The sequence below is a fragment of the Protopterus annectens genome, chromosome 11.part0 (genome assembly GCF_019279795.1).
Source record: "Protopterus annectens isolate FY-2018-M chromosome 11.part0, PAN1.0, whole genome shotgun sequence".
NCBI lineage: Eukaryota > Metazoa > Chordata > Ceratodontiformes > Protopteridae > Protopterus > Protopterus annectens.
Window position 1 is genome coordinate 407,329,355 of NC_056745.1, and position 26,297 is coordinate 407,355,651.

At 42.6% G+C, this 26,297-nt stretch overlaps 1 protein-coding gene across 3 annotated transcripts in view; it reads left to right on the forward strand.

Moving 5' to 3' along the window:
- CCDC87 (coiled-coil domain containing 87) overlaps positions 1-26,297 on the forward strand; it is a 1,578,580-nt gene that overhangs the window by 379,351 nt on the left and 1,172,932 nt on the right. For all 3 annotated transcript variants that reach the window (XM_044087903.1, XM_044087902.1, XM_044087904.1), the window contains exon 8: positions 24,121-24,215. In XM_044087903.1, the coding sequence (XP_043943838.1) occupies positions 24,121-24,215 (95 nt within the window). The remainder of the gene's footprint in view (positions 1-24,120; positions 24,216-26,297) is intronic.

The following is a 26,297-nucleotide window of genomic DNA, read 5'->3' on the forward strand; positions in this document are numbered from 1 at the left end:
GATGGATTTGGATTTTCTAAGGTGGAGCATGTCCATTAATTCAGGATTGGACATGGCCTTGTACGTCAGGCACAGATCACCTCTGAGTAGGCGGTATGCGACTGAATAGAGCTGGAGTTTTTTCAGTCGGGCAGCATATGACATATGTTTAAGACCCTTTATCCTCTTGGTGAGGAACTTTTGGGGTCTTTTCAACTGCTGCAGGTGTCGGGTGAGATACATCCCAAATGGGGCATTGTACTCAATCATTGGCCTGATAAGAGAAGAGTACAGGGGCACAATGACCTCTCTTGATCTAGATGTGAAACCCTTCATGATTAAGTGGGCAATGTAGAAGGTCTTCCTAACCACTTTGGCAATGTGAGTGTCAAATGAGAGGTTACTGTCAACCTGGGTCCCTAGGTCCCTGATTACCTCTTCCGTACTTAATGGATTACCACCTATGTGGTAATTTGTCGCTACCTTGTTTTTCCCAAAGGGTATGACTATACATTTTTTGGCGTTCAGCTTAAGGCCATGGCTCTGGCACCAATTATCCGTTTCTATGAGGCCTCGCTGAAGGATGTTTGTGTCCGCTGGAGTATCAGTTATGGCACCCAGTTTGCAGTCATCTGCGAACTTTGTCAGCCACAATCCTCCTATGTTTGCCTGTACCTCGGAAAAATAAATGCCGAACAAGAGGGGTCCCAGGACTGAGCCCTGTGGGACACTGCTTGTGACTGGCTTAGAGTCTGACATAGCTCCAGCAACTCTGACCCTGTGGGTTCTGTCCTTGAGCCAGTTTGCAACCCATCTTGTGACATATGAGTTTATATTTAAGCTGGTGAGTTTGTCTATGATGCCCGAGTGGGGTATTGTGTCAAAGGCTTTTGCAAGGTCAAGGTAGGCTGTGTGAACTGCCTTGCCCTCATCAATGGCCTTAGTGACTGTTTCAAAAAGTCGACCAAGTTCAAAAGGCAGGATCTGCCCTTGACAAAGCCAAATTGGATAGGATCCAATGTCTGTAGGTCCCCAATGTCTTTGTTTATGAGTTCCATAATGATCCTCTCCATAGCTTTGCAGACCAGGCTCGTCAAGCTTATGGGGCGGTAATTTCCAGGGTCCGTAGAAGCACCGCCTTTGTGAAGTGGGACCACTGTTGCCGTACGCCACTCTTTGGGTACGTATCCTGTAGTAAGGCTAAGATTAAACAGCAGCCTTATGTGTGGGTTTAGTTCCTCTTGGAGTTCATGTAGCACACAGCCCGGGACACCATCCGGTCCCATTGATGCTGTGTTTTTAGCTTTAGAGAGGGCGGCTCTCACCTGGGCATCTGAGATGTTAGGGAGGCTACACTCTGCTGGGATGGTTATTTCTCCTTTTGGTGGGGAGGGTTAGGAGAAATTTGCACTGAACCTGTCTGCCAGAATGTTGGCAATGTCAGTGGGTTCAGTGTATTTTGTGTCATTTTGGACTAACTCTGAGCATATCTGGGAGTTTCCACCCAGGTTTCTAACATAGCTAAAGAAGGCCTTGTGATTGTCTTTTGTGTCTTTTGCAATTTTTCTCTCAAAGTTGGCCTTGGATGATTTTATGAGTGATCGTAGTTTTTTGCTAGTACTGATCAGAGATGCCTTCCCTTTTAGGGATTTTGCTCTGTCATGTAGTAGCTTCCTCCTCCTGTTGTAAAGTTTGTTTATGGCTGGGGTCCACCAGACCGGGCACCTGCCTTTGGGGAATGGGTCTTCATTTTATTTGGGATTGCATGATCCATGCATTCTTGAAGGTGCCTATAGAAGGCATTTGCAAAAGATTCAGCAGTGTGGGTTGTGGTATCCACTGGCCCAGGGGCCTTGAAAGATACCACTTCAGTCTTAAGAAATGTGAAGTTTGCTTTTGAGAAGTTCTTCACTGTGGTCTTTTGTGCAGGGGGTGGCGGCGGGATGTGGATTTCCAGTGAGATTAATTTATGGTCTGATCTTACCAAAGAGGGATGTACTTCCGGTGTGGAGCATTTTGTCCCCATGTTTGTGATGATCAGGTCTAGTATATTGTCTCCTCTTGTGGGAATGGTGACTAGTTGTTCCATTGAATTTGAGTTTATGAATTCTAGAAACCTTTGGGCTAGGGTGTTGGGGCTTGAGTAATGTTCACATTCTATGTTTGGGTAGTTGAAGTCTCCCAAAATGATGGTATTTGGAGAGACATTCATACTCTCCAGTGTCTTCAGGAAGGCTGTGTGGGGTTCCTGAGTTTGAGAGGGTGGTCTGTAGCATGCTACAAACTGTAAGGCAGTTTTGCCTATGGTTAGTTGCACCTGAATAGTCTCTGATGCTTCGTGCGTTGCCACTAACCTGGAGGTGTGGGTATCTTTGATGAAAATGGATACTCCCCCTCCTTTTGTGGTTCGGTCCAAGTTTTGGGGCTGGAAAGCATGATATGAGGTAAAACCTGATAGTGCTGGGGTGCTCTCAGGAGCCTTGAACCAGGTTTCAGTCACTGCACAGACATCGATGTTCTCCATACTGAGGAGGGCTTCGAGGGCGTGCATCTTGAGGTTTAGACTTCTGGCATTGAGCAGCATTACCCTTAGTTTTTTTCCACTTATGTTTTCTAGGGAGGTAGGTTTGTCATTTGAGCCTTGCCTAAAAAAGAGCCTTGGCCAATATCCGGAAGCCCAGGGGTGACAGGTGCAAGCCATCCCTTGCGAAGCAGCGTGGCTTGTCAAGCATGTCATCCCAAGCAGACAGACACTGGATCCCCTTAGAATGACACCAGTAATTAAGCCAATTGTTAAAACTGATCATTTTGTCTTTGTACTGTGACATCATTCTTGGTGAGGGTAAGATGCTGCTCAGGGTCAGGGTCATACCGGCCTGGGCTACATAATCAGAGAGCTCCTCTATGTCTCTTTTCATGTAGTCCAGGGAGGTATGTCTCAGGTCGTTCAAACGACATGTACAATGATTGAGTCATATTTGTACTTGCTGTGGAGTGACCTGAGTGCTTGTGTTATGTGGCGGATTCTAGCTCCCGACAGGCAGCTTACTGTGGCCCTCTCCTTGTTCAGTCTGGTGAGCGGGACGTCAGTGTGCCTGACTATGGAGTCACCTATTACAAGTGTGTCTGGCATGTTGTTTGGCCTTAAGGGCTGTGACTGTTTAGCACACCGACTTTGTGAACTATGTGTTGCATGTGCTATGTCTTGAGGTGGCGGTTGCTTGGGTGTCTGCTTTGGAGGCCTCTGTTGTTTTGGTAGATTTTTAATCAGCGCCTCCGAGTATGTTTTTGTGTGTTTATGTGTTTGGTTTGCAGTTGTGATAGTTCTATGTGAGACTGGGTTTGTGGTGTGCGTGGTTACCTTCTCCTCCTGACTGGTCTTGCCAGTACTGAATTGAGAGAGCTCAGCCTCCAGTTTGGCTATATAGTTGCAGCTCTCGCATATATTTGTATTTGTTGGGAAGAGGAGAGGGTTGTCTGTGTACATGAGGCAATTGTAACATTGCCTCAAGATTCCCAGATTCACCAGCTGAACAGGAGAGGACGGCAGCAACTGACCCTTCGACATGCTAGAAATAGTGAAAAAGATTGCTGTGTAACTGAGTCAGAAAGGACCTATAGGGAAATGGGTACTCAACGGAATTTAGGTGAATGAAGTACTTTCGTTTGTTTAAGAGTGCTTTACCTGTATACAAAATGCTTTAGGAGCAAGTGCTGAGCTTTTCAGATAGAGTATAGGCTGTTTAGATTGCAAGTAGAACAGTTCTAAGGGAAAAATTGAAGAGCAGACTTGGCAAAGCCAGAAAAAGTTTAACCTTGTTTAACCGGCGCTGCGCTTTGCGCATGACCGCACAAAGCCGTGCAGACGCGGATTTTAAGCAGTGAACTACAAAAGAGCTAGGAATGGTCCCAAACAACCAATTACTAACAGCTTCTTAGGTTAATTGTGTCTATTGTCTGAGGGTTTCTCACCTCTCTGTGAAACCTCCTTGCCGGATTTGCCTGAGTTTTAGTCAGCGGATGCTGAATGAGAGGAAAACAAACTTATCTTGAAAGGCCTGTTAACCTCAACTTTCTCAGAGGCCCTTTCTGTGTCACAGGTCTCAACCCCTCCAGTGAAGGACAAAAAATGTCCACATTCTGATCCCTCTTCACCGGCTGGTGATAAGGGCAAGTCCCACAAACACAAGACCCACAAATCTACTGAACACAAGATTGTTTCCTCGGCTCCGAATATTACTGCTGCTTCTGTTCCAAGCTCAGCTCCAGTTGCTTCTTTGGACATTACGATAGCTTCGACATCAGTGCCACCTTTGGCACCAACATCTATGGCACCAGTCATAACTACAGTAATGACTACGACTCCAACCTTATTGTCTTCGATAGTCACAGCACCGACTTCAGCTTTCACCACACCAAAGACAGTTCAAAGGATCCCCTTGGAGCCGATAATAACCTCAACTCCGAGTGCCTCCTCTGCACTGAGTCCTTTCTTGCCACTGTTAGTTCCTCTATTGCCAGTTTCCAAATTAGAGTCTTCGGTGCTGACAATTCAAACACCATGGACCCAGTACTCCCCCTCATTGGACCTGTTCCTAGGCCAGGTTTATAGCCCTTTTCTGGACCGGTCTGACTCCCCTTCGGGAGTGTCTGTAAGGTCCACCAGGAGTTGCCTGAATTCAATGTGGTGCACCTGCTGGACCAGCTGTTGACAGCCAGATCGATAACAAACATTCCTAAGACTCATCCCACTTCGGGGTTTGGGTCTACCACTCCCAGGACTCCCACTTATACTCCTCCCTCAGATCCATCGGTTCCAAGGCCCATAGCTCCAACGTCCTTGGTGAGAACCCTTTCCTCGGTGCCGACAGTGACCTTCACTGAGGCTCCGAGGCCTCCCCTATGTGTTTCGGTTCTATCAGAACCATCCCTTCCTCAGTCTCATGGTTGGGAGATGGAACCCTTGGTTCTGAGCATGGTTCCAAGTTTTTTATCAGTTCTGTCCTTGGATCTGGGGGCAATGCCTGCCCCGATCTTGCTTGAGGCTCCATCCCTGGGAGCGGGTCTGACAGAGTGGGGTGTGACCTCGGTTCTGAGATTGTCTTACTCGGTTGCGGGCTCCCATTCCTCTTTGGGCGGGCCTGCTTTCTGGGTGATGGAGAGGGTGATTGCTTCTGGAAGCGCTCCTCCTATGTCGGATCTTCCCCCTGCTCCCTCTGAGCCACAGTTACCATGGGCCACCTCCCCAGGACACTGAGAGCACAGGCCTCAGTAAACCCCAGTTCAGGGTAATTTTCCTTCTGAGTCTTCTTCAGACATTCCCACTGAAGAACCCCCTCAGAAGAAGGCGTGTGAGAGGAAGTACCTTGACTCTCTGGAGGAGTCTCTCACAGAGGATATGGACTAAGATGATGGGGAAGGGTCCCCATGTTCACCCCCTGATGATGTCTCTTTCAGAGACATCCCGGAAATATTGAAACAGAGGGGTGGCTGGAAGACCTCCAACCCTTCCTCGAAGGAGTCTATCTTCCTGCAGGCTTTCCATTTTCGGCCTTCTACTTCTTGGGTGACCCCACCTGCCGACTAGTTAATCAGGCTCATCGTGCAGCATGTGTGGAAGAACCCTGATTCTATTGAGGCCATTCCCTGGAGACCAGACAAGACTTTTTTCCCACCAGAGGAGCATCCTCACCCCTCTAGAGGCCTGCCAGTAGATGCTATGGTGGTGGCGGCGGCCACTAAAAAGGACCTTGCGGAGGAAAGTCCTACTGTCCACCCACCCAAAAGAGAGTTCCGGGCTGTGGACAGACTAGGGGAAGTGAGTTTTTGCTTCAGCAACCTTTGCAGTCAGGTCTCTGAAGTACTTGGCACATTTCACGAGGCTCCAAAGGGATCTGATCTCTGAGCTTTCTGGAGCCCTCACGGGTCAAGTTTCTGATGGGGCATGAGACAAGGTTACCTCCCAACTTGCCACCCTTGAGTCTATCTCCAACTTGTCCATGAGGTTGCTCTCCCACGCAACCGAAGGGGTGGCTAGAGGTGCGGGTGCAGGCGTAGCCATGAGACGTCATGCCTGGATGCACATCTGTGACCTCGCAGACTCCTTCAAGTCCTCCTTTTTGAATGCCCCTATTGAATCTTCATTCTTGTTTGGTTCTAAAGTAAAGGACACACTGGCCAGGTGCGAGCAGGATGGAAAGGTTTTGTCTGTCATTGGCCTACGTTTCTCAAAGCCTCAATGTTCCTTTTCCAGGAATCAGGAGGAGTGGGAAAATATGACACAAAAAATCTAAATGTCCTTTCACCAGTGCACGTGGTGAGGATTCCCCTAGAGACAGAGGGGGTTCCAATGGTGGAAGATGCCCCTTTAGGGGCAGAGGGGGTCCCCAAAATCAAGACTCCAGGGATTCTTTCTCCGGGCAGTCTTATCAATGCTCCTGAAGCGTTGCCCGATTGCTTTCCTCTGGAAGCAGCCAGGGCTCGTTTTTCTCTGCATCAAACTGGCACTCTATTACAAACAATCTGTGGGTGCAGAGAATAATCTCTAGAGGCTATTACTTCCCTTTAACATCACGCCCAAAACCTATGATGTTCCACCCAGTCAAAAGAAAGAAGCGGCTTCAAAAATAAGAAAGCTGTGTCAAAAAAGAGTCATCCAGCCAGTCCCCCTAGAACAACGTGGATCCGGTTTTTACTCAGGATTCCTTTTGGTGCCAAAACAGACCGGGGACTGGAGACCCATTTTGGATCTCAGCCATCTAAACAAGTCAGTGGTTCAAACCAAATTCCGCATGGTCACTATACAATCCATTCTCCCTTTTTTTACAGGAGGATGTTTGGATGTGCTTGATAGACCTCCAGGATGCGTATTACTGCATCAAAATGGACAAATGCTCCAGGAGTCACCTTCACTTCCGGCTGGGAGCCAATCATTACCAGTTCAGAGCCCTGCCATTTGGTCTCTTGATTGAGTGTTCACAAAATGCCTAGCAGTGATGGCAGCTCATCTGAGACTTCAAGAATTCCAGGTGTTTCCATATTTAGACGATTGACTCCTCTCTGCCACCACCAAGTGTCTCCTGACCATAGCCCTCCGCTACACTCTCTCACTGGCGGAGTCTCTAGGCATCACAGTCCATTGGGAGAAATCCAATCTACAACCTACCCAACAATTTGAATTTATAGGGGCAGTTTTCAATACTCGAACAAGCCTGGTATCTCTTCCAGCTCACAGGCTTCAGAGGTTAAGATTACAAGTACAAGTGATACTCTGTCAAAGAAAGGTGTCAGCAAGAGAAGTTCTCCAGGCTCTGGGGGTCTATGGCTGCAGCCATTCCGATTGTTCCTCTGGCAAGATTACATATGATACTGTTACAATGGCTCCTTTTGTCCCAATGGTTGGCAAATCTTCAGCCCCTAAACTCACAGATCCTCATAACCAATTCCTGCAAGCAAGATCTTCTTTGGTGGATGAGGCCAGATTAAAATCTTTGGTGTCACCCCTTCTAGATCCCTCAACTCAATGTCACAGTGACCACGGACACTTCCCTGATAGGGTGGGGGGGGGGCATTTTCAGGAAAGACGGTCCAAGGTACGTGGTCCAGCTTAGAGGCCAACTTGCATATCAATGTTCTGGAGTTGAGAGCAGTGCTGTTGGCATTGCAGGCTCTACATCCGCTCTTTCTATCAGGAATGATTGCAATTCATTCAGACAATATGTCAGTAGTCTGGTACATAAACAAACAAGGAGGGACCAAATCCTACCCCCTGTGTCGAGAGGCCATGAGAATTTGGCACTGGGCACTAGCTTCCAACTGCTATCTTACAGCAACACATATCCCTGGGAGCTCCAACGTGATTGTGGACAGGCTTAGCAGATGCATCCTCCTTCCACACGAGTGGTCTCTCAACCTGAACATGACGGCAGAAATTTTCAGTCATTGGGGCCAGCCTTGCTGCATTCTCTTTGCTTCCCCTTCAAACAACAAATGCAGCAGCTTCTTTGCCCTTTTTTCCCCAGAAGGGGAGTCACTGAGAGATGCTTTGACTCACAATTGGCCCACAAATCTCCTCTATGCTTATCCTCCAATTTCCTTGATACCCCGATTTTTGGTGAAAGCAATTCGATTGAGATGCAAGGTGATCCTCATTGCCCCATTCTGGCCTCGACAAGTGTGGTTCCCCTTCCTCCGGCCTCACGTATTACAACCTCCATGGATCCTGGGCACTCATCAAGACCTAATCTCTCACCCCCAAAGGTTGACTCCCCGAAATCTGTCCACTCAAGCTGACAGCTTGGTTTCTCCACTTCCGTTAGTTGCCAGGCAGGAAATCCTCTCCTCACCTGTTTGCAATATTATTGTGGCCTCCCATTAGCCATCCACCAGACAACTCTACAGAGATAAGTGGAAAAGGTGCACTCCCTGGTATAAAGAACAGATGTTAGACCCCTTCACAGCTCCTGTATCTATTATACTTCAATACCTTTCTGAGTTTGTTGAGAATGGAGCATCAGCTTCTACAATTCGAGTCCACTTGGTAGCTATCTCCAATTTTCATAATGGTCTAGAAGGTGTTCCACCTATCTCCACCCATATTTGCAAGACCTTTCTCAAAGGAGTTTTCCATAGCAGACCCCCAATCAGGCAGCCTGTAGAGACATGGAATCTCTCTCTGGAATTACAGTCTCTCTCTTTACCCCCTTTTGAGCCTGCTGCAAAATGTGACCTTAAATTTCTATCATGGAAATCTCTATTTTTGGTGGCAGTCACATCAGCTAGACGGTTATTGGAATTACAAGCCTTATGCATCAAGAGTTCGTATTTAATCTTTCATAAAGACAGAGTATCTCTTTGTACTAATCCATCTTTTTTCCCCAAAGTGGTTTCTGATTTCTCAGTCAACCAGTCCATTGAGGTCCCAGTGTTTTTCTCAAATTATTTTAATAAAGGATAATGCTGTCTACACTCACTGGATGTTCATGGACATTTACGTTTTTACTTGGATAGGACTAAATCTTTCTGCAAGTCGGATCAACTTTTCATCGCCTTCTCTGGACCAAAAATGGGATGTGCTGTATCAAACGTCACATTATCAAAATGGCTCAGAGATTGTATTACTTTTTCATACTCACAAGCAAATGAACCTAAACCTGTCAATATCAAAGCTCATTCAACAAGAGCCATAGCAACTTCTGTTGCTTTTCACTCCAGAGCTTCTATAGATGACATTTGCGCAGCAGCCATTTGGGCTAAACCCCATACTTTCATCAAACATTACAAACTGGACATGGTCTCCTGGGGAAGAGTGGCATTTGGCTCACTGGTAATCAGGAAAGTTCTTCCATAAGAGCCACCCAGGTTTTTAAGTAGCTTGGGATTCTGTCCCATCAGTGATGAATGGGAAGAAGATTAACAACATCAGATAAAGAAGTTATGTCTTACCATAACATTCCATCTGTGTTGTTGAGCTTCTTCCATTCATCACATCCCACCCTCCGTCCCCCACCAAAAGCTCCTGGTGGATCTTATGGGTCCTTGTGGTGTTTAAGGGTTTCTGCACAGAAATGGCCTCTGCTTTTATTTTTATATGTTGCATGCAAACTCTATCTGAGGTAACTGGAAGAAGGGCATTGTGAGTAGCAGCTTAGCTCGAGAATTTTTCTTGTATGCGAGCTTGGTATTAGGCTGACTCGGTTCTGAGGGCTCAGAACTGAACCTATCAGTGATGAATGGAAGAAGATCAACAACACAGATGGAACATTATAGTAAGACATAGCTTCTTTTTACTGGCATGTAAGTACACTGCCTGGATGCTAGCAAAGAAGACATTTAGAGAATCTGGAAAAAATCAACCAAAAAAGGTAAAGAGAAAACACTGACTGGGAAGAATCATGCAGTTGTTCAGCAAAAAGCAGTTCAAGCTTAAGCTTTGATACAAGAGATGACTTCTAGTAATTTAGACGAAAAAATAAAACAAATTTACTCAGAGGTGATTAAACTAAATGAAACATTGAAGGGGTATATCAACTTAGAAAACAAAAGGCTAGAAAAATAGAAGAAGCTGTAATTAGCTATTCAGGTGAACATATTTTCTTGGAGTGTAATAAACTGGCAAAAATTAGAGGCTGAAATGAAGAAAAAGCTGTCTGAGAATGAAACTTCTCAAGAAAACCTGTTTAAAAAAAAAATTGTAGAATTACAACAAAGAGAACACAGAGAAAACTTGTGATTTTCTGGTGCACCAGAAAAACTGAAAGGAACAGACTGTATTTATTTTATGGAAACTCAGATAAGCAACTGGACTGGTATTCTTTAGCATGATTTATTAAAGGGCATATCAAGTATATGCACCAAACTTGGTTATGAGAAAACAGCCAAGACCTCTGCTAGTAAAGATACAGTCATACCGGCAGAAAAAGTTGATCCCGAAAGAACTATGGCAGAAGGGAAAAATATTACACATTGGAGACAGCAGCGTGTTTGTGGAAAAGGATTATTCACTGTACACTGTGCAGAAGAGAAGCAAATTTATCCCAGCAATCAGTGAATGTTGAGAGATAAGTGTGAGATTCAAGCTGTTTTATCCAGCCGTCTTCAAAATATTTTATCTGGAGGATCAAAGAAATTTTTGGATGCAGAAGAGGCTAAGTAGGAAATAAGAAAGTTTAGTCAAGAAAACGTTAAGGGACTCTGCTCCTCAATCTTCCAACAATAAAGCTCATAGAGAGACTTTGCCAGCGAAACCTTTCCCAACGTTACAAAGGCTTTACTGGAAAGGCTCACTGAGACTCTGCTACTGTTTGCTGTGAGGGGAAGGTTAGTTTGCTTTTTATTTGTTGTATTTTGTATTACTTTATTGCTTTTTTCTATTTTGTATACTGTGATTTGTTTTCTTTACATTGTGTTTTACTTGTATTCTGCTTTTAACTGCATATTAAAACTTGAAAGGAGACCACATCTCTGTCTCTTGTGAGTCAGACAGACATTTTTGCCACACTCCCACCCGGTTACTGTTGTGTTGTTAAACACCACTGTCTTTCTGGTTGCTGGCCCCTTGTGTTAATTTGACCATATATCTCATTTCTTCTCTGCTTTTAATGGCTAGTGTGAGTAAGCACAAAATTATCATTTTGTGAAATCACTCCCCTTCAACTATTTAAATTTATTGGCCATCCTACTGTATTCCATAGTACCAGAATACAAAAGTGACCACCCCCTTTCACTCTGTCTTGCTGTTTTAAAAATAGTGACTCTCCACTAAAACTTAACTTTTTAAACAGGCAAAACTTAAGTTAGCTACTTACATATCCAACTCCTCTAGTGCACACTGCAGTGTTTAGGATAAACCATTTTTTTAATCTTACCTTTAAGCATCTATTGCAAAGCCACTAGTTATTGGAGAGCCCACATTCTGCCTCTCAGTAGTCATCTTGGGATTAGTGCTTCTATTTTTTTCCTGGTGAGAGAAGGAGTGCCGTTAAATTATTTCCTGGAAACTGCTGATCACCAGAAAGCTTAATAACTACTTTATAGGTGACTGCTTGGAATCTGTGCTTATATTCTGATCCTGGTGAGAGTAGGAGCAGAGTGCATTGATTCCTGACTCTTTCTGGTTAGAGAGTGAGTGTCTGTGCTTAACATACCTGATTGGTCTGGTTGCTACTTGAGGTATCTACGAGAAAAAAGCTGCAAGCCGGCAGACCCTTGCATCATCTGGAACAAGACTGTGGATCACCAAACACACCGTGGCTTGCTTCTCTTCTTGGGATTGGTGCTAACATTTTGCTTCTGGTGAAAGAAGAAACAAAGTAGTATTGTATCCCAACAGAGTGAAGCTGTGCTGAGACCAGCACTAATAGTAGCCAGGCAGTAGCCATTCATGCGACTCCCCTCTTTTCATCATTCTTGACAAGCTAATTCTTTATTTTTCAGAAAGTACAGCTTGATTTCTTTCTAACTTTAGAATATCTGCCTAAATACTTCATCATTAAATTTTCAGGGTCTAGATATTAGTTTCCCCTCAAGTGTTTGGCAGTGCTCTGTACAGACTCAGACACCTTGAGTGACATTTTTCCTGTAAAAGGAATATATAAGGAAACAGCTCCAGTACTTAGTAAAACTGATCATCCCTCCTGGCATGTCTAAAGGTCAGTTTCCTGTGCTTTCTCCTATTAACCTGGTGAACTTGGGCAGTCTGAGGCAGTGTAGCAACTGCTCATGTACACAGACAACCCTCTCCACTTACCTCCCAACGCTCAGATTTGTGAGAGATGCACTTATATATCCAAATTGGAAGCCATGCAGTCTCAAGCCAAGACCGGAATAGCTGGTCAAGAGAAGGTCAGGACCTGCACAACACCACATGCAACATATAGCCCTCCAGAACACCCACCATCACAGCTGTTACATAAAAACACAAACCACACACCCACCTTCTCAGAGGCTCTCACTAGAATTCTACCCAAACAGCAGAGACCTCCAAGACAGAAATGCACTCAACCATCACAACACAGCACAAACCACAAGACGCATTGCTCACCTACACAGTGTGCCCTTCAACCTAAGCCCTTACGGTAAAACAGCTTGCCCATTACACTAATCATAGGTGGCTTGATAGTGAGGCACACTGATGTCCCACTCACTAGGTTGAATAAAGAGAAGGTAACAGTCAGCTATCAGGTGCCAGAATCCAACACATAACACACGCACTCAGGTCACTCGACAACAAGTACAAGTATGACTCTGTCACTGTCTATGTGGGTGTGAATGACCTGAGATGCACCTCCCTGGACTACATGAAAAGAGACATGGAGGAGCTCTCAGATTATGTGGTCCAGGCAGGTATGATCTTAGCCCTGAGCAGCATCCTACCATTGCCCATAATTATACCACAGTACAAGCAGAAAATGATTGACTTCAACAATTGGCTAAGTTTCTGGTGTCTTTCTAAGGTGATCCAGTATCTGTCTACTTGGGATGACATGATTGACAGGCCTCAATGCTTTGCCAGAGATGGCCTGCATCTGTCACCCCTAGGTTTCCGGATACTGGCTAAGGCTCTTGACACCCCTATAGTACCTTTTTTAGGTGATGTTCCAAAGACCAAATTACCACCATAACAGCTATAAATAAATGCAATCTGATGGTCATGCTGCTCAACACTAGAAGTCTAAATCTCAAGATGGACTTGCTCAAAGCACTCCTCAAAATGGAGAACATCAACATTTGTGCTGTAACAGAGACCTGGTTTAAAGCAACAGAAAGCACCCCTGTGCTACCAGGCTATAACTCATTCCACACCTTTCAGCCCCAGAACATAGACCAAAGCTCCAAAGATGGTGGTGTCTCCATATTCATAAAGGATATGCACACCTCCAGATTAGTAGCCCAGCATAATGCATCTGAGATACTTCAGGTACAACTAACATTGGGTAAGATGGCAATGCAGGTCATAGCCTGCTATAAGTCCCCAACCATGTCCCAAGACTTTCACTCCATGTTCCTAAGCACACTGGAAACTATTAGGGTACAACCCAACACTCTCATACTAGGTGAGTTCAACTACCCCTCCATCAACTGGGAAAACTACTCATGCACCAATACATGGGCCCAATGTTTCCTGGAATTCATCAATTCCAATGCCCTGGATCAGCCCATTCTTACCCCTACTAGAGGAAGCAACATCCTTGACCTGGTTATTACCAACATGGGCAACCATTGCTCTACACCTATAGTCAATTCTTCCCTGGTTAGATCCGACCACAAACTGATCACCATGGAAATCCACATCTCACCCACACCCCCTGCAAAGGTAACCACCATGAAAAACATCTCCAAAGCTGACTTTGGGCTCCTAAAAACAGAGGTGGCTAACTTCACCTGCCCCATGCAATGTAAAATAGATGCATGACTGCCGAATCATACACCAATGCACTGTATGAACACATTAAATAAATGCATGGAACTAGCCATTCACAACAGAACCAAGATGCTCTCCTCCAAAAAAAGGAAGCCAATCTGGTGGTCCCCTGCCATTAATAAACTCTATAACAGAAGGAAGAAATTGTTGCAGAAAAAGGTGAAGTCCCAAGACTGACAAAACTCCCTTATTATCCTCAACAAAAAGTTGAGATCCCTCATCAAAACCTCTGAAGCCAGCTATGAAGGCTGATTTGTGGCAGACACTAAAAACAACCACAAAGCATTTTATAGTCATATCAAGAATCTCCATAATACCCAGGTTTGCTCTGAGTTACTGCACAATGGTACCTCCTGTACTGAGTCAACAGATATTGCCAACACACTGGCTGACAGATTTGGTGCCATCCTTACCCCTCCCCCCAAAAGGGCCAATCACAGTACTGGAGGAATGCCAGGCACCCAGCATTACTGCAGCACAGCTTAAAGCTGCATTGTCCAAGGTCAAGAATACAGCTTCCATGGGACCCGGCAATATCACTGACTGTGTTATATATGAATTTCAAAGTGAACTGGCACCACATCTATGTGTTCTGTTCACTCACAGCCTCACCTCAGGCTTTGTCCCTACCGAATGGCACACTGCTGTAGTCAACCTTCCCCATAAAGGGTGAGCGACTACAGACCCTGGGAATTATCACTCCATTAGCCTGACGAGTCTGATATGTAAGGCTATGGAGTGCATCATCATGGGCCTAACTAACAAGGACATAGAGACTCTCCAACCTGTATATCCCATGCAATTTGGTTTTGCGAAAGGTAGATTATGCCTGCTCAACCTGGTTGACTTCTTTGAGTAAGTCACCAGAGCTGTGGATGAGGGCAAGGCAGTTCATACAGCCTACCTCGATCTGGCCAAGGCCTTTGATACCAGTCCCCACTCAGGAATTATTGATAAACTCACCAAACTAGTCATCAACCCCTATATCACTAGGTGGGTTGCAAATTGGCTTACAGATAGAACCCACAGTGTGAAAGTAGTGGACTCCAAGTCAGACTGCCAACCAGTCACGAGTGGAGTCCCACAGGGATCAGTCCTGGGTACTGTCCTGTTTGGCATCTACTTTTCAGAAGTCCAGGCCAAGACGGCGGGACTCTGGCTGACCAAGTTCGCAGATGACTGCAAGCTGGGAGCCATTATTAACTCCCCTAGTGATGCAGACATCCTACAGCAAGGCGTCATTGAGACCAATGACTGGTGTTAAAACCATGGCCTTAAACTTAATGCCAAAAAATGCATCGTCCCCTTTGGGAAAAACTCAGTTCCCACTAATTACCACATTGATGGGAGCCCACTGAACACTGAAGGTGTTATAAGAGATCCTGGAACAGAGGTTGACAGCAACCTCTCCTTCAACCACCACATTGCCACTGTGGTCAGAAAGTCCTTCTGTGTGGCACATCTTATTACCAAGGGTTTTGCATCCAGGAAGAAAAAGGTTATCATCTCTCTTTAATCTTCCCTCATTAGGCTAATCATTGAGTATAATGCCCCATTTGGCATGTACCCCACTAGACACATCCAGTAGCTGGAAATGCCACAGAAGTACCTCATAAAGAGGATCCTAGGCCTTAAACTAATGTCCTACATGAATAGACTCAAAAAACTCCAGCTATTCTCTGTCTCATATCGTCTACTACGAAGTGATCTCTGCTTGATTTACAAAGTCATGTCTGACCCAGCTCTCTTAGAAATGCTACAACTAATGAAAAACCAATCCCTCCACACCACACACTCCAGAGACTTCAACCTCATTACCACAATCAACAGAACATGCTGGAGAGACAGGTTCATAACCCAGAAACTGCCCATGATCTGGAATAGACTTCCCATACATGTCAAGCAGAGCACCTCACTGGCCCTCTTCAAGAGAAATCTTGATGAATGGATGGGAAATAGAAAGTTCACCCAGGGGGATCACTCCAGTGGCTGTACTCGATAGGGTCACTGGGAACTAACATTGGGCAGCACAATGCCAGGACACTTCTATGGCTAGGCTTGTAAGGGTTCCAGGGCCATTAGCCTAGTACACACCTATGAATCTATGAACCTATGAACTGTAAGTAAAACAATTTTACTCTTATTTGTATTTGTATAAAACATTTCAAAAAACAAGTAAGCTCCGTGGTATCCCCGAAGTCTCAAAACAACCCAATAAAGTGTAGTGGGTCTAAAAACAAAATTGTGTAAGAAACTTCTCTGTGTGGAAGATTTTCAGTCCATATATTTCTAGTTAATCACTGTATATTAATCAGATCAGACAATAGTAGTAGAAGTAGCGAACGTAAACTCGTCAAGTCAAAAAGTAATAATAGAAAATATATAATTCTAGAGCATTACTAAGTATTCGAAAGTAACCCAAGCAAGGCAGGCAGTCTGCCTAGACCATGTGAGAGTCTGTGTACTTAATAAAGGATTTTCAACTGGAAACAGACTGCCTGCCTTGCTTGGATTACTTTTGAATACTTAGTAATGCTGTAGAATTATATATTTTCTATTATTACTTTTTGACTTGATGAGTTTACGTTCGCTACTTCTACTACTATTGTCTGATCTGATTAATATACAGTGATTAACTAGAAATATACGGACTGAAAATCTTCCACACAGAGAAGTTTCTTACACTGTTTTGTATAAAACATTTCATGACATAAACTGCATGTTATGTATAGTAAACCAGTTTTATGAAGTGTGTAGTCAAGGATATTTTAAATGTAGGGTGTGTAATTTCACTCAATGTAGTATGTGTTAAAGATATTAAAGTAAACAAGTACTTTTGTAGTTGTAAGAAAAATAGTATTTGCAATATAACTGGAGAAGAAAGGCTGGCCAAAAGATTTAATATTAATATGCTGTGATCCTGGCCTGCTGGTGGAGGAATAAAAGTGCACTGATTATATTATATGCAGTATTAAGATACTTTCTTTTTTCAAGGGTGAATGTCTAGATTAATGCCTTGGCTTAAGATATACACGAGTGTTTGGCAAGCAAGTAGGTTTGAAGTGTAAGACAAAAAAATGAATGCCATGAAAAATGCCAAATTCATTGGTCTGTAAAGATATTAGCTTGTTTTTTTTTCAGTTAGCAAATACATGTTGAGTGGGAGTTGGGAAACATTCAGCTGAAAGCAGCTGTACATTCTGTTCTGAGTGAAATATACAAAGATCCATTGCTGACTGTTTACATGCAGATGAGGTGCCTGCAGATGCAAACAATTCATCTTGAGAGTTTTGAGCATTGTTTGCAAAGAAAACTGCACAATTTATAGGTACACTGGCAAGCAGTTCAGTGAAAAATAAAGTTTGAACTTATGGGAAGTGAATAAGAGATAGTCTCTCTAGCAACCCTAATACTTTAATATATTTAATAGAACAGTGTACAATTTTGTTTTTGTTTTTCACATCTGGGAGGGGAATAGAGATAAGAAAGGAAAATAATATAATCAATGTAAGTGGGAACATAGGCTGTGGTATATGCCTTAGCATGAGTAACCTTAATTTTAGGTTAGGTAATGCATGTGTCAATTTGGGTAAATTGATCCTGTCTGAAGGGTTAAACGTCATTTTTGAAGATGGGCAAATTTTGTGCATTTGTTCTAGGTTAACATGGAATGGGGATATTCTGAAATAATATATTTAGTTTTTGTCTGAGGGGTTTCATTAAAACAAAAAGTCTTGAAATGTGACATAGGTTCTAATGGAGGTGAGAAGAAACAACTGTATAAAAGGCTAGCCTGACAAATATTAGTGTCTGCCTGTAACATAAAAGCTGGAGATACACATTCAAAAAATTGATGTATAAGAGGTAGGAACAGTAACTTTTTATCATGATGTCTACACTATCCATATTGTCTTGGAATGTAAATGGCCTTACAGGTATAGACAAAAAGGAAAGAGCATTGAATTATATTAAGAAATGTAGAGTACAAATAGCAATGCTGCAGGAAACACATTTGGAAAGAAATGAGGATGTAAATTTGACAAAGAATGAAGTTCAAGATGATAAAGGAAACGGAGAGTAATTATATTAATTGCTAGATGGGCTCCAGTAGTGACAGAAGAGGAAAAAAGAAAATAATGGCAGATTTGTGGTAGCAAGGGAGGAGGATTATACTGCTGTGTATTTATATCCAATGATAATCTGCTGTTATGGAGCTTAAGAAATTTTTGTGAGAAATAAACAACTTTCAGCAGGAAATGTTACTTACAGGTGGGGACTGGAACTGAATTTGCAACAGTGAAGATATAAAAGGGGGACCTAGAAGGGAAAATATAACAAGAGATTGTAGATTTTTGAAGACATTTAAGAAAATATTTGGTTTGGAAGATGTGAATTCAGTAGTAGGAACTTGGGCAGAATTTATATATTATTCCCAAATGTATAATAACTGAGCTAGACTAAATAGAAATTATATTTCACAGGAATGTGTGCATTTAATTGAAAACTTCAACAAACATCCAATAATTTTTTTCAGATCATGCACTGATAAAAAAAACAAAATGAAATGCAGGGTAATGAAATAAAACTGAGACACTGGCACTTTCCCACCTGCCTGTTAAAAAGAAAGGAATTTAAGGAATGTGTAGTAGAAATTATTTGAGAAATATTAGGGAAGATAAAAATATCTTCAGAAGTAGTTATAGTTAGTGAATGGGATAAAATGAAAATGAAGTTTAAAAAGAGTAGAAATAAATGAGAAAGAGATATGGTTAAGCAATAATAAGAATTACTTATAAGGGCTGACAAAGGTTAATGGATTCCAAGATAAGGTGAATCTCACAGAACAAGAAGAGGTGCAAATGCAGAGTGCTGAAGAGAAGTAGGGGTATATCTGTATAATATGTATGAGTTTAGAAAGATTTCTGTTAAGCCACTATTTTGTGATAATAACTCCAGAGTACAAAAGCTTTTAGGGCAATGACTTAGGTAGCAGAATGTAGAAAGGGATTGTCACCAGACTTAGGGAGCTCACAATAAAAAAATAGCTAGAGATCCTGTAGAGATATAAAAATTATTTCAGAAGTTTTCTGAACATTTGTATAAAGCAGAGAAATATGGAAATAAAAGAAAAATAACAAATGAAAATGTTTATGTAAGACTTAATTATGCCAAGGTTAGTGGTAGATGAAGTTTTAAGATAAAAGAAGATGAGATTTCACTTTAAAGTTGTCTTTTTTAATGTGAGTGGATCTCACAAATACATCCTTTTCCCCTGTGTCATAAGATCCTTCAGTCCTTTATATATCCCAGAAACCACTGCAGATTGCTGCCTTATTGCTCGATAAGTCTTGTAAAGACTTAGTTATGTTTTCCTCTACCATGCTGGGATTGATATTTGCTAATTATTTGTCTTACCTGTTCTGATTCTGGTCATTCCTGTTAGATTTGGTGACAGAAGAAAATTCTGGCCCTTCTTAAGTCTTGGCTGAAGGATAGGCTAGTTAAGACACTTTTCATATCATCCACTCTGGATGCTAAGGCTAGGGCAGTAGATTCAGGCATTTACTTGTACATGAATGAGATAGTATGGCTCCGCCTGTCCTTTCTCAATGAAGACCTCAAGCAACCCAGCCTGGATTCCCCTTGCTAGGGGGTGGGGGCAGAGACTTTTTAGCCAGTCTTCCCAAGATCTGGAAAATAAGCTGGAGAAGACAAAGGAGACCTATTCTATGGCTGAAAGCCTGTAAGTCATACTCAACCCCCATGTAGTCTTCCAAACTGGTAAAACATCCACTGAAGAAGCCCCCTTGCAGACTAAGAACTCTCAGTCATCACTCTTGCCTGGTAAGCCTGCATTGTTTTACAATAGTACCCACCAGATGCGTAGTAGCAAGGCTCGCCCAAACCCTGCCCAACAGTCTGCACATGGCCATTTTTTTCTCTAGACTTCAATAAACATGAAGACAGTTCAGTAGTCCGCATGAATATTCATCCAGTATTTCTGGCATGCATAAACATACAAACAGGAACATTTTTAAGTAGATGACTGGTTATACTGACTAGTGTAATATACTGTTTCTTTTTTTTCCTCCTAGTGTTCATATCATACTAAGTTCTGGTTCTGCAATGTACCGCATATGAAAGGAAACATTCATATTACTTTATAAATGTTCTATCAGTTTGTGGCATCTAATGCTTTATTTTGGAGTTTTGTGGATTTTAATAGACAGTTTAGCATGTACAGAGTTTGTGTAATGCAGAGTTTGATACCGTGGTTCACAATTACTTTTTTCCCCCTGCACTTTTAATGTTTTGACAAAATGTGCAGATATCCTATGCATACTGCCTGCAAACACACGGTTTTCTGATTAGCTGATACTCTAGCTCACAAATATTACTTTTTTTCCCTGTGCTTTTTGCAGGGGGGACAATCCCACCCTGCAACCCCCCCCCCAGTGTATATAAATATAAATAAAACCAACTCCAAGATCGCACAACTTTTAGGAAGAATTAGCCAATGAATATTCATAATGTCACAGGCAAATCTGCATGACATGTCAGTCATGCATCATTTGCCTTCTACATCACAGCCACTAGTCATGTCAATGTGGCCACACCCATTCCTGCTCAAAACATCTGGGGGGGGGGGTACTGTTGTAAAACATCACCGCTAAGTCTTCTGGAAAGTCACCTCTGCCTGCTCAGCAACTACAGTCTTGACTGCAGTCCAGGTGTGTTCATGAGGGACATTAATCTGTATTTGCCATAGCTTGGAGGACCATCACAAATAACTGGTGTGTTTTTACTTGATTACAGGTGTCCCTTGTTAGATCTGTTAGGTCCTCCTTAGAAAAGTCTCCAGTCAGAGCCAAAGCTTTTGAAACAGAATAGGCATAGGCTCTGCTTCTCAAAAGACCACACAAGCAGTCAGTCTTCCAGAATGAGCCTAATGGGGTTACTTCCATATATTTTTAATTGCAAACAATACAGAACACTTCTTTACACCAGCAGTGTTAGCCAGCTCATTCAGTACATTACGTTCCAGATGGTGACTGTCTGGGTAGTCATGCCATTTTTTCTGCAAAGCACCTAGGTGGTGTTGCTGGACATAGTGTTTGTCTTTTGGTACATCAGCATCTGGGGTCTGCATAGGATGTTTCTTCACCTCATTCTGGTTGGACACTACTTTTAGTACATAGTGAAGTTATTTAGTCTGTCTTCTGCATCTGGACTGCTTACCAGAGTGCTATCCATAATATTAGTAATTACTGGCAAAGAGCCACCATGTATTACTGTCCCTGATTAACTGGCTTCTGGTAGCCCCACTTGTAGACTTCCTGGTAACATCCTTAATTTTTTTGCTTCATGGATGCAGTCCTTCAGGACACCTCCACAAACTGATAGATGTCCCTTCTGATGCTGTGTCAGAAGACTGATGTTACTGGTATAAAGTTTGATACTTTCCATTGAGGAGAGATTCTGCAGGCCATGTTTTAGGTAATCTGAATGAGTAGATAGTGGAAGGTCCAGGCTACAACCCTCTTGCTACTTTTGGGATAGATGTTAGCACTTAGCTTCTCAGTGAGCTTTATATTCTTGCGTTTTGAGCTGTTAAAAGGTCTGTGAGGGGGTTACTGATAAAAGAGATACCATATGTTACTGGGTCCTGGAGTAATAGGCAGTCCCTACCAGTTTCATTGTGAGTTCTCCTTTCTGCACCCGAACCCACTCAAGCCCTGGTGATGGACACTTTGCTGACTGGATGGGGAGCCTATCTCAGCTCCTCCATAATTCAAGGGAAATGGTGCCACCTGGAGAGAGGGTTTCTTATAAACCAGCTGGAACTATTACCAGGAGGACTGTGGAGGGCTAGATAAAAATGGACTCCCTTCTGATTCAGTTCAACAACCAGTCTGTAATTTAATACCTTAGCATATAGTGTGATGGGAATTCATAGCATCTTTGTAGAAAGATGATGTGAGCTTGGCTTTGGCCATAGATAGAGGCATCTCCCTTTCCATTCATTCCTCTGTCTTTCTCAGCCATAAATGTCATTGGAAAGGTTAAGACGCTAGCAGACTTCCTCAGCTATTCTAGTCCTGCTTTGGAATTGAGGATTCAGTAATCTTGTCTGGTCACAGTCCTCTAGGACAGGGGCATACTAGAGTTTGACCTACTGGACTAACATGAGATCATGAGGTTACAGTCCTCCATTTCTTCTTGGTGCAGTAAGGCAAAGAGAATAACCATGGTTATGGAGAAAGAAGACCTTTCCTCAATATCCTCTGATGGCCTAGAAGAGTGCAGTTTCAGGCTCTCAGGTTCATTACAATGCAGGAAATATTTCATCTACACATTGAGGAAGTCACCCCTGTTTGAAGCAAAAACTGTCTCTCTCTCAGGGTGTAGTTTTTGCTTTAGATCTCTTAATCCCACTGAATGTACATATATTACATATCTCAGAAATGATTGAATCCTCTAGAAAGTATTTCATCTTATTCTGTTGAATGTGGGCTTCTTATTTCATGGTCAAGGTGCATATGCAAGCTGCTTCTGTGTATCTTTTACTTGTATAGGGAAACACTGTGGAGCAGCAACAGCTGGTTAATCATTTCCTTAAATGTGTTTTCATCCCCTTCATCCTTTGAAGAACCCATTGCCTCCTTACAACTTAAACTTTAGGACTGACAGACTTGCCTATTCTCCCTCTAAGCATGTGGGTTTAGCAGTTTTAAACTTCGTCCCTTGTAAGATGCTTTTTGCTAGCTATCATCTCTGCTCACATGATGTTATATAGCTTCATGTCTTTATTCATAAGAAACTGTATTTGGCCATTCACAAGGATGAGGAATCCCTCTGGAGTTGCCTACATACCTCATCTAGAGTAGTTTCAAAATAACCCTTAAACCATGCCATTTCCCTGTTTTCTTTTTGGGGGTAGAAGCTAAGGAAGAAAGTGGCAATTTCACTCTGGACTTGCAGTGGTAGCATAGGTTCTATTTACATTGAGTTATGTAATTCCAGAAGATGAGACATCTGTTTATTTCCACTGATGCAAAGTGAAAGATACTGGAAGCTACCAAATAATCCCGGTTCAGGTGGATTGTGGCCTCTTGCCATCTGGTATGCAACCACTCATTAGAACATGCTGTTGTTAAAGGCTACTCCATCAGTGTTGTAGCCACTTTCATTGTTTCCTTCACAAATGCTTTACACTGTGGAAGTTTATGGCATTACTCCTTGGCTGTTGGTTCACATGTTTACCAAGCACTGTTGCATGGCTTGCAGTTCTAGGAGTTGTACCAAGCACTGTTGCATGGCTTGCAATTCTGGAGTTGTACCAAGCACTGTTGCATGGCTTGCAATTCCAGGAGTTGATCCTTCTTTAGATTTTATTGTTTGATGACTGCCTTTTCAACCTTTGCCTCTCTTCTGACTTTTTTTCTCTCGGGTAGCCTTTACATGGATTCAGATTCTTCCTCATCATCAACCTGGGACTGAGGAAGATTCCCAATATTAGCTATAAGAGCTGAATTTGTTCCATGTCAGTTAATTTGTGAGTGGGCCCTTTCAGTGGATCCTAATTACCATCCTGCTGTTCCCTGCCTTTGGTTGCCCTCTCTTGTCACTGGCTGCTTTTGGATTTCCTTATAAGTCAGGCAAGACTATATTTAGATATTTTTGCGGATTGTAGGTTTCTGACATTGTTTTTTCTTAATTTTTAGGAATACATTAATTCAGTGGTGTGGGGCAGACCTTTGGATACATGGGATAGGTATGCTGCCCTAATGAGATGTATGATGTTATGGCATGCACATGTCCCAGTGCATGGGCAATTCAGAGTAAAATAGTCAAAATGAAAGTGTAGGGAAAGATATCCCAAATCATAGACCTAAGGAGGAATGTTCCATTACCAGTTAGTCAGTATGGTAAGAACGTATCAGTTAAGTAAGGAAAGTGCTCAAATCACCATTGCCTGTGCCTGTTATCTCACAAGGTTGATTTTGCTTACAGTTTTGTTTCATGACTCGTTTGGACAGTGTTATATAACTTTTGCTTACATTCTGTGTTGTTTTTTTGTCTCACCTGTAGCTTTACTAAAGCAGCTATTACTACCACATTATTGCTGAGTTATAATAGATTGTGTTCACATAAGTGGATAGGAAGTACCTTTGCATAACCCTTGATTCCTGTTCGAATAAATAGTGTTTGTTTTTCAGATGCAGCAATCTGGACTCCAAGTTCTTCCAAGCAACAGTCTGAAGACCAAGTTTCTTCCAAAGTGCCTGAACATGTTTCTGTAGCCATTTTACAGGTATGATACAGTCAAGAATGACATGTACTAAAAATCCTTTTATACTCAGAAGTCAAACTTGGAAAATAGTAATAAATACTATGTAAATGAAAACATACATGGAACAATGGGCTTGCTGATAGTGTGACTGACAGAGGATGTGTCATTATTCTGCTATTACCTTTAATGCTTATAATAGTGCTCCAGGGAGGTATGAGGTAACATTCACCTGAAGAATACAATTCCCTGATGGTGGTCAGGAGCAAGTTGCTCTTTCACATCACCTGTTGTTATACAGTATTAGTAGTATGTTTCCATTCTCTTCAGTTAGCAGTAGCCATGTAGGGGATACAGTTTCTCAGTTTTGTGAATAATATCTTACCCAGCGTCTTCACATAAATATAAAGTGAATTCAAATAAATAAATAGTGCAACATGCAGTTCATGCAGTTCATTTGAGTGTACACAGTAATGACATTCTGGGCAGCTGTATACAGTTGCTATAGCTATGTGAATTTGTGACCCCTGAAAATAGGCAGCACTTCTAGATTTACTACAGGTGCTCACATGCTAGGAGCTCTCAACAAACTTGCTTGCTACCACTTGTTTGAAAAAGCAAGTGCTGAAATTCTCACTAACCCAATCTCCTACCTGTACATAGCACCCTCACACCCAGCCCTATACAACTGTATAGCCTTACCAGAACAAAATCTCTAGCTCTAAAACTCCCACCCAGTTCCCAACGTAAATCCTCAATCCTCTACCTTAACCCTTTACCCTCCATAACCCTAAAGTCTTCAGTTGCTCTCTAAACCTAAAACTCCAACCCCCCAACACCAAATTCCCTAATTGCTTCCTCCTAAGCCTAAAACTCACCTCCTGCCCCCCTAAACCTAAAACTCCCTTTGTGTTCCTGAAGCTTAAAATCCCTGTCACACTCCCTCCCCATTGCTGTGTTTTTTGAGTGCTTGGGACTCAAGCTTCTGTAGTGTTCTCTGCATTTTCTTTGTTAGAGCTCTGATCTCCAACCAAATTATAAAGATTTTAAGAGTCTTCTTCATGAGGATTCTAACAGTAAATCTCAGCTCTAAACAAAACACATTCACCTATTGTTTTGTAGTATAGCAAGCTTCACAGTGTAGAGAGAGATATCCATGACTACATCCCAGCTCACCTGGGTTCGATTGTTAGCCTACCCACTGGGGAAGCCAGCCAGATAGTGATGGGAGGTCGCAGCTAAAAATGGTCCAGCTGTTCTGTGGTGAGGAAGTTATAGTTTTGTCATGCTACAGGAGTGCCCCTGAATGAGGGCCTAGATGTGCTTTCTATATAAACAGGGACTTTGAAGAGTGAGTCGAGGCAAGTAATATTTCCACCCAGCAGAGCATCAATAGTTTGCAGACTTGCATTACAGTGAGACTGGCACAGTGGACTTTACACAGTGTTTGATGGATAGAATGGGTTGGGTACAAGATCATCTTGTACATCTCATAGCCCCCTGCAGGATGTGCTCCCTGGCACTTACTTCTTCCATAGTGACATTATCTAATGATGGGAGAAGGAGAGAAACAAATAGGCAAGTAGAAAAATGAGACTCGAAGATCGGTAGAAAAATGGGGGTCGAAACAGAGATAAATACCTAGAGTTACATCAGTGTCATCAAATTTTCTAATAACAAATAATCTGAAAGTTGACATTTTTAGCTCACTGTTGATTTCAGTCAGAGATTGTACAGCATTGCAAAAGGGTAATGCTCTGTTTCTCAAATGTCTGAGAACTTGGAGTAAGAATAAGTATTGGGGTGTGGGAGAGCCAGCCCTTATGTGGTGAGCAGAGGGCATGTACCCCTGTAAACATTTTTTTTTTTGTATTTTTGCCTCTTCTACCCTTTACTATCAGCCACACATTTTACAGCAAGTCTTTCTAAAAGGAATCCTTCATTTGGGACTGCCTCAGCATGTCCTGTTTTTATCTGGGACTTATAATATTATAATAAGCTGGAATTACTTCTGTTTGAAACAACTTCTTCTGAGGATTTAAATTGTATCTTATTGAAGATATCATTCTAAGTGGCAATAAACTCTACAATAATTTCTTAACTATA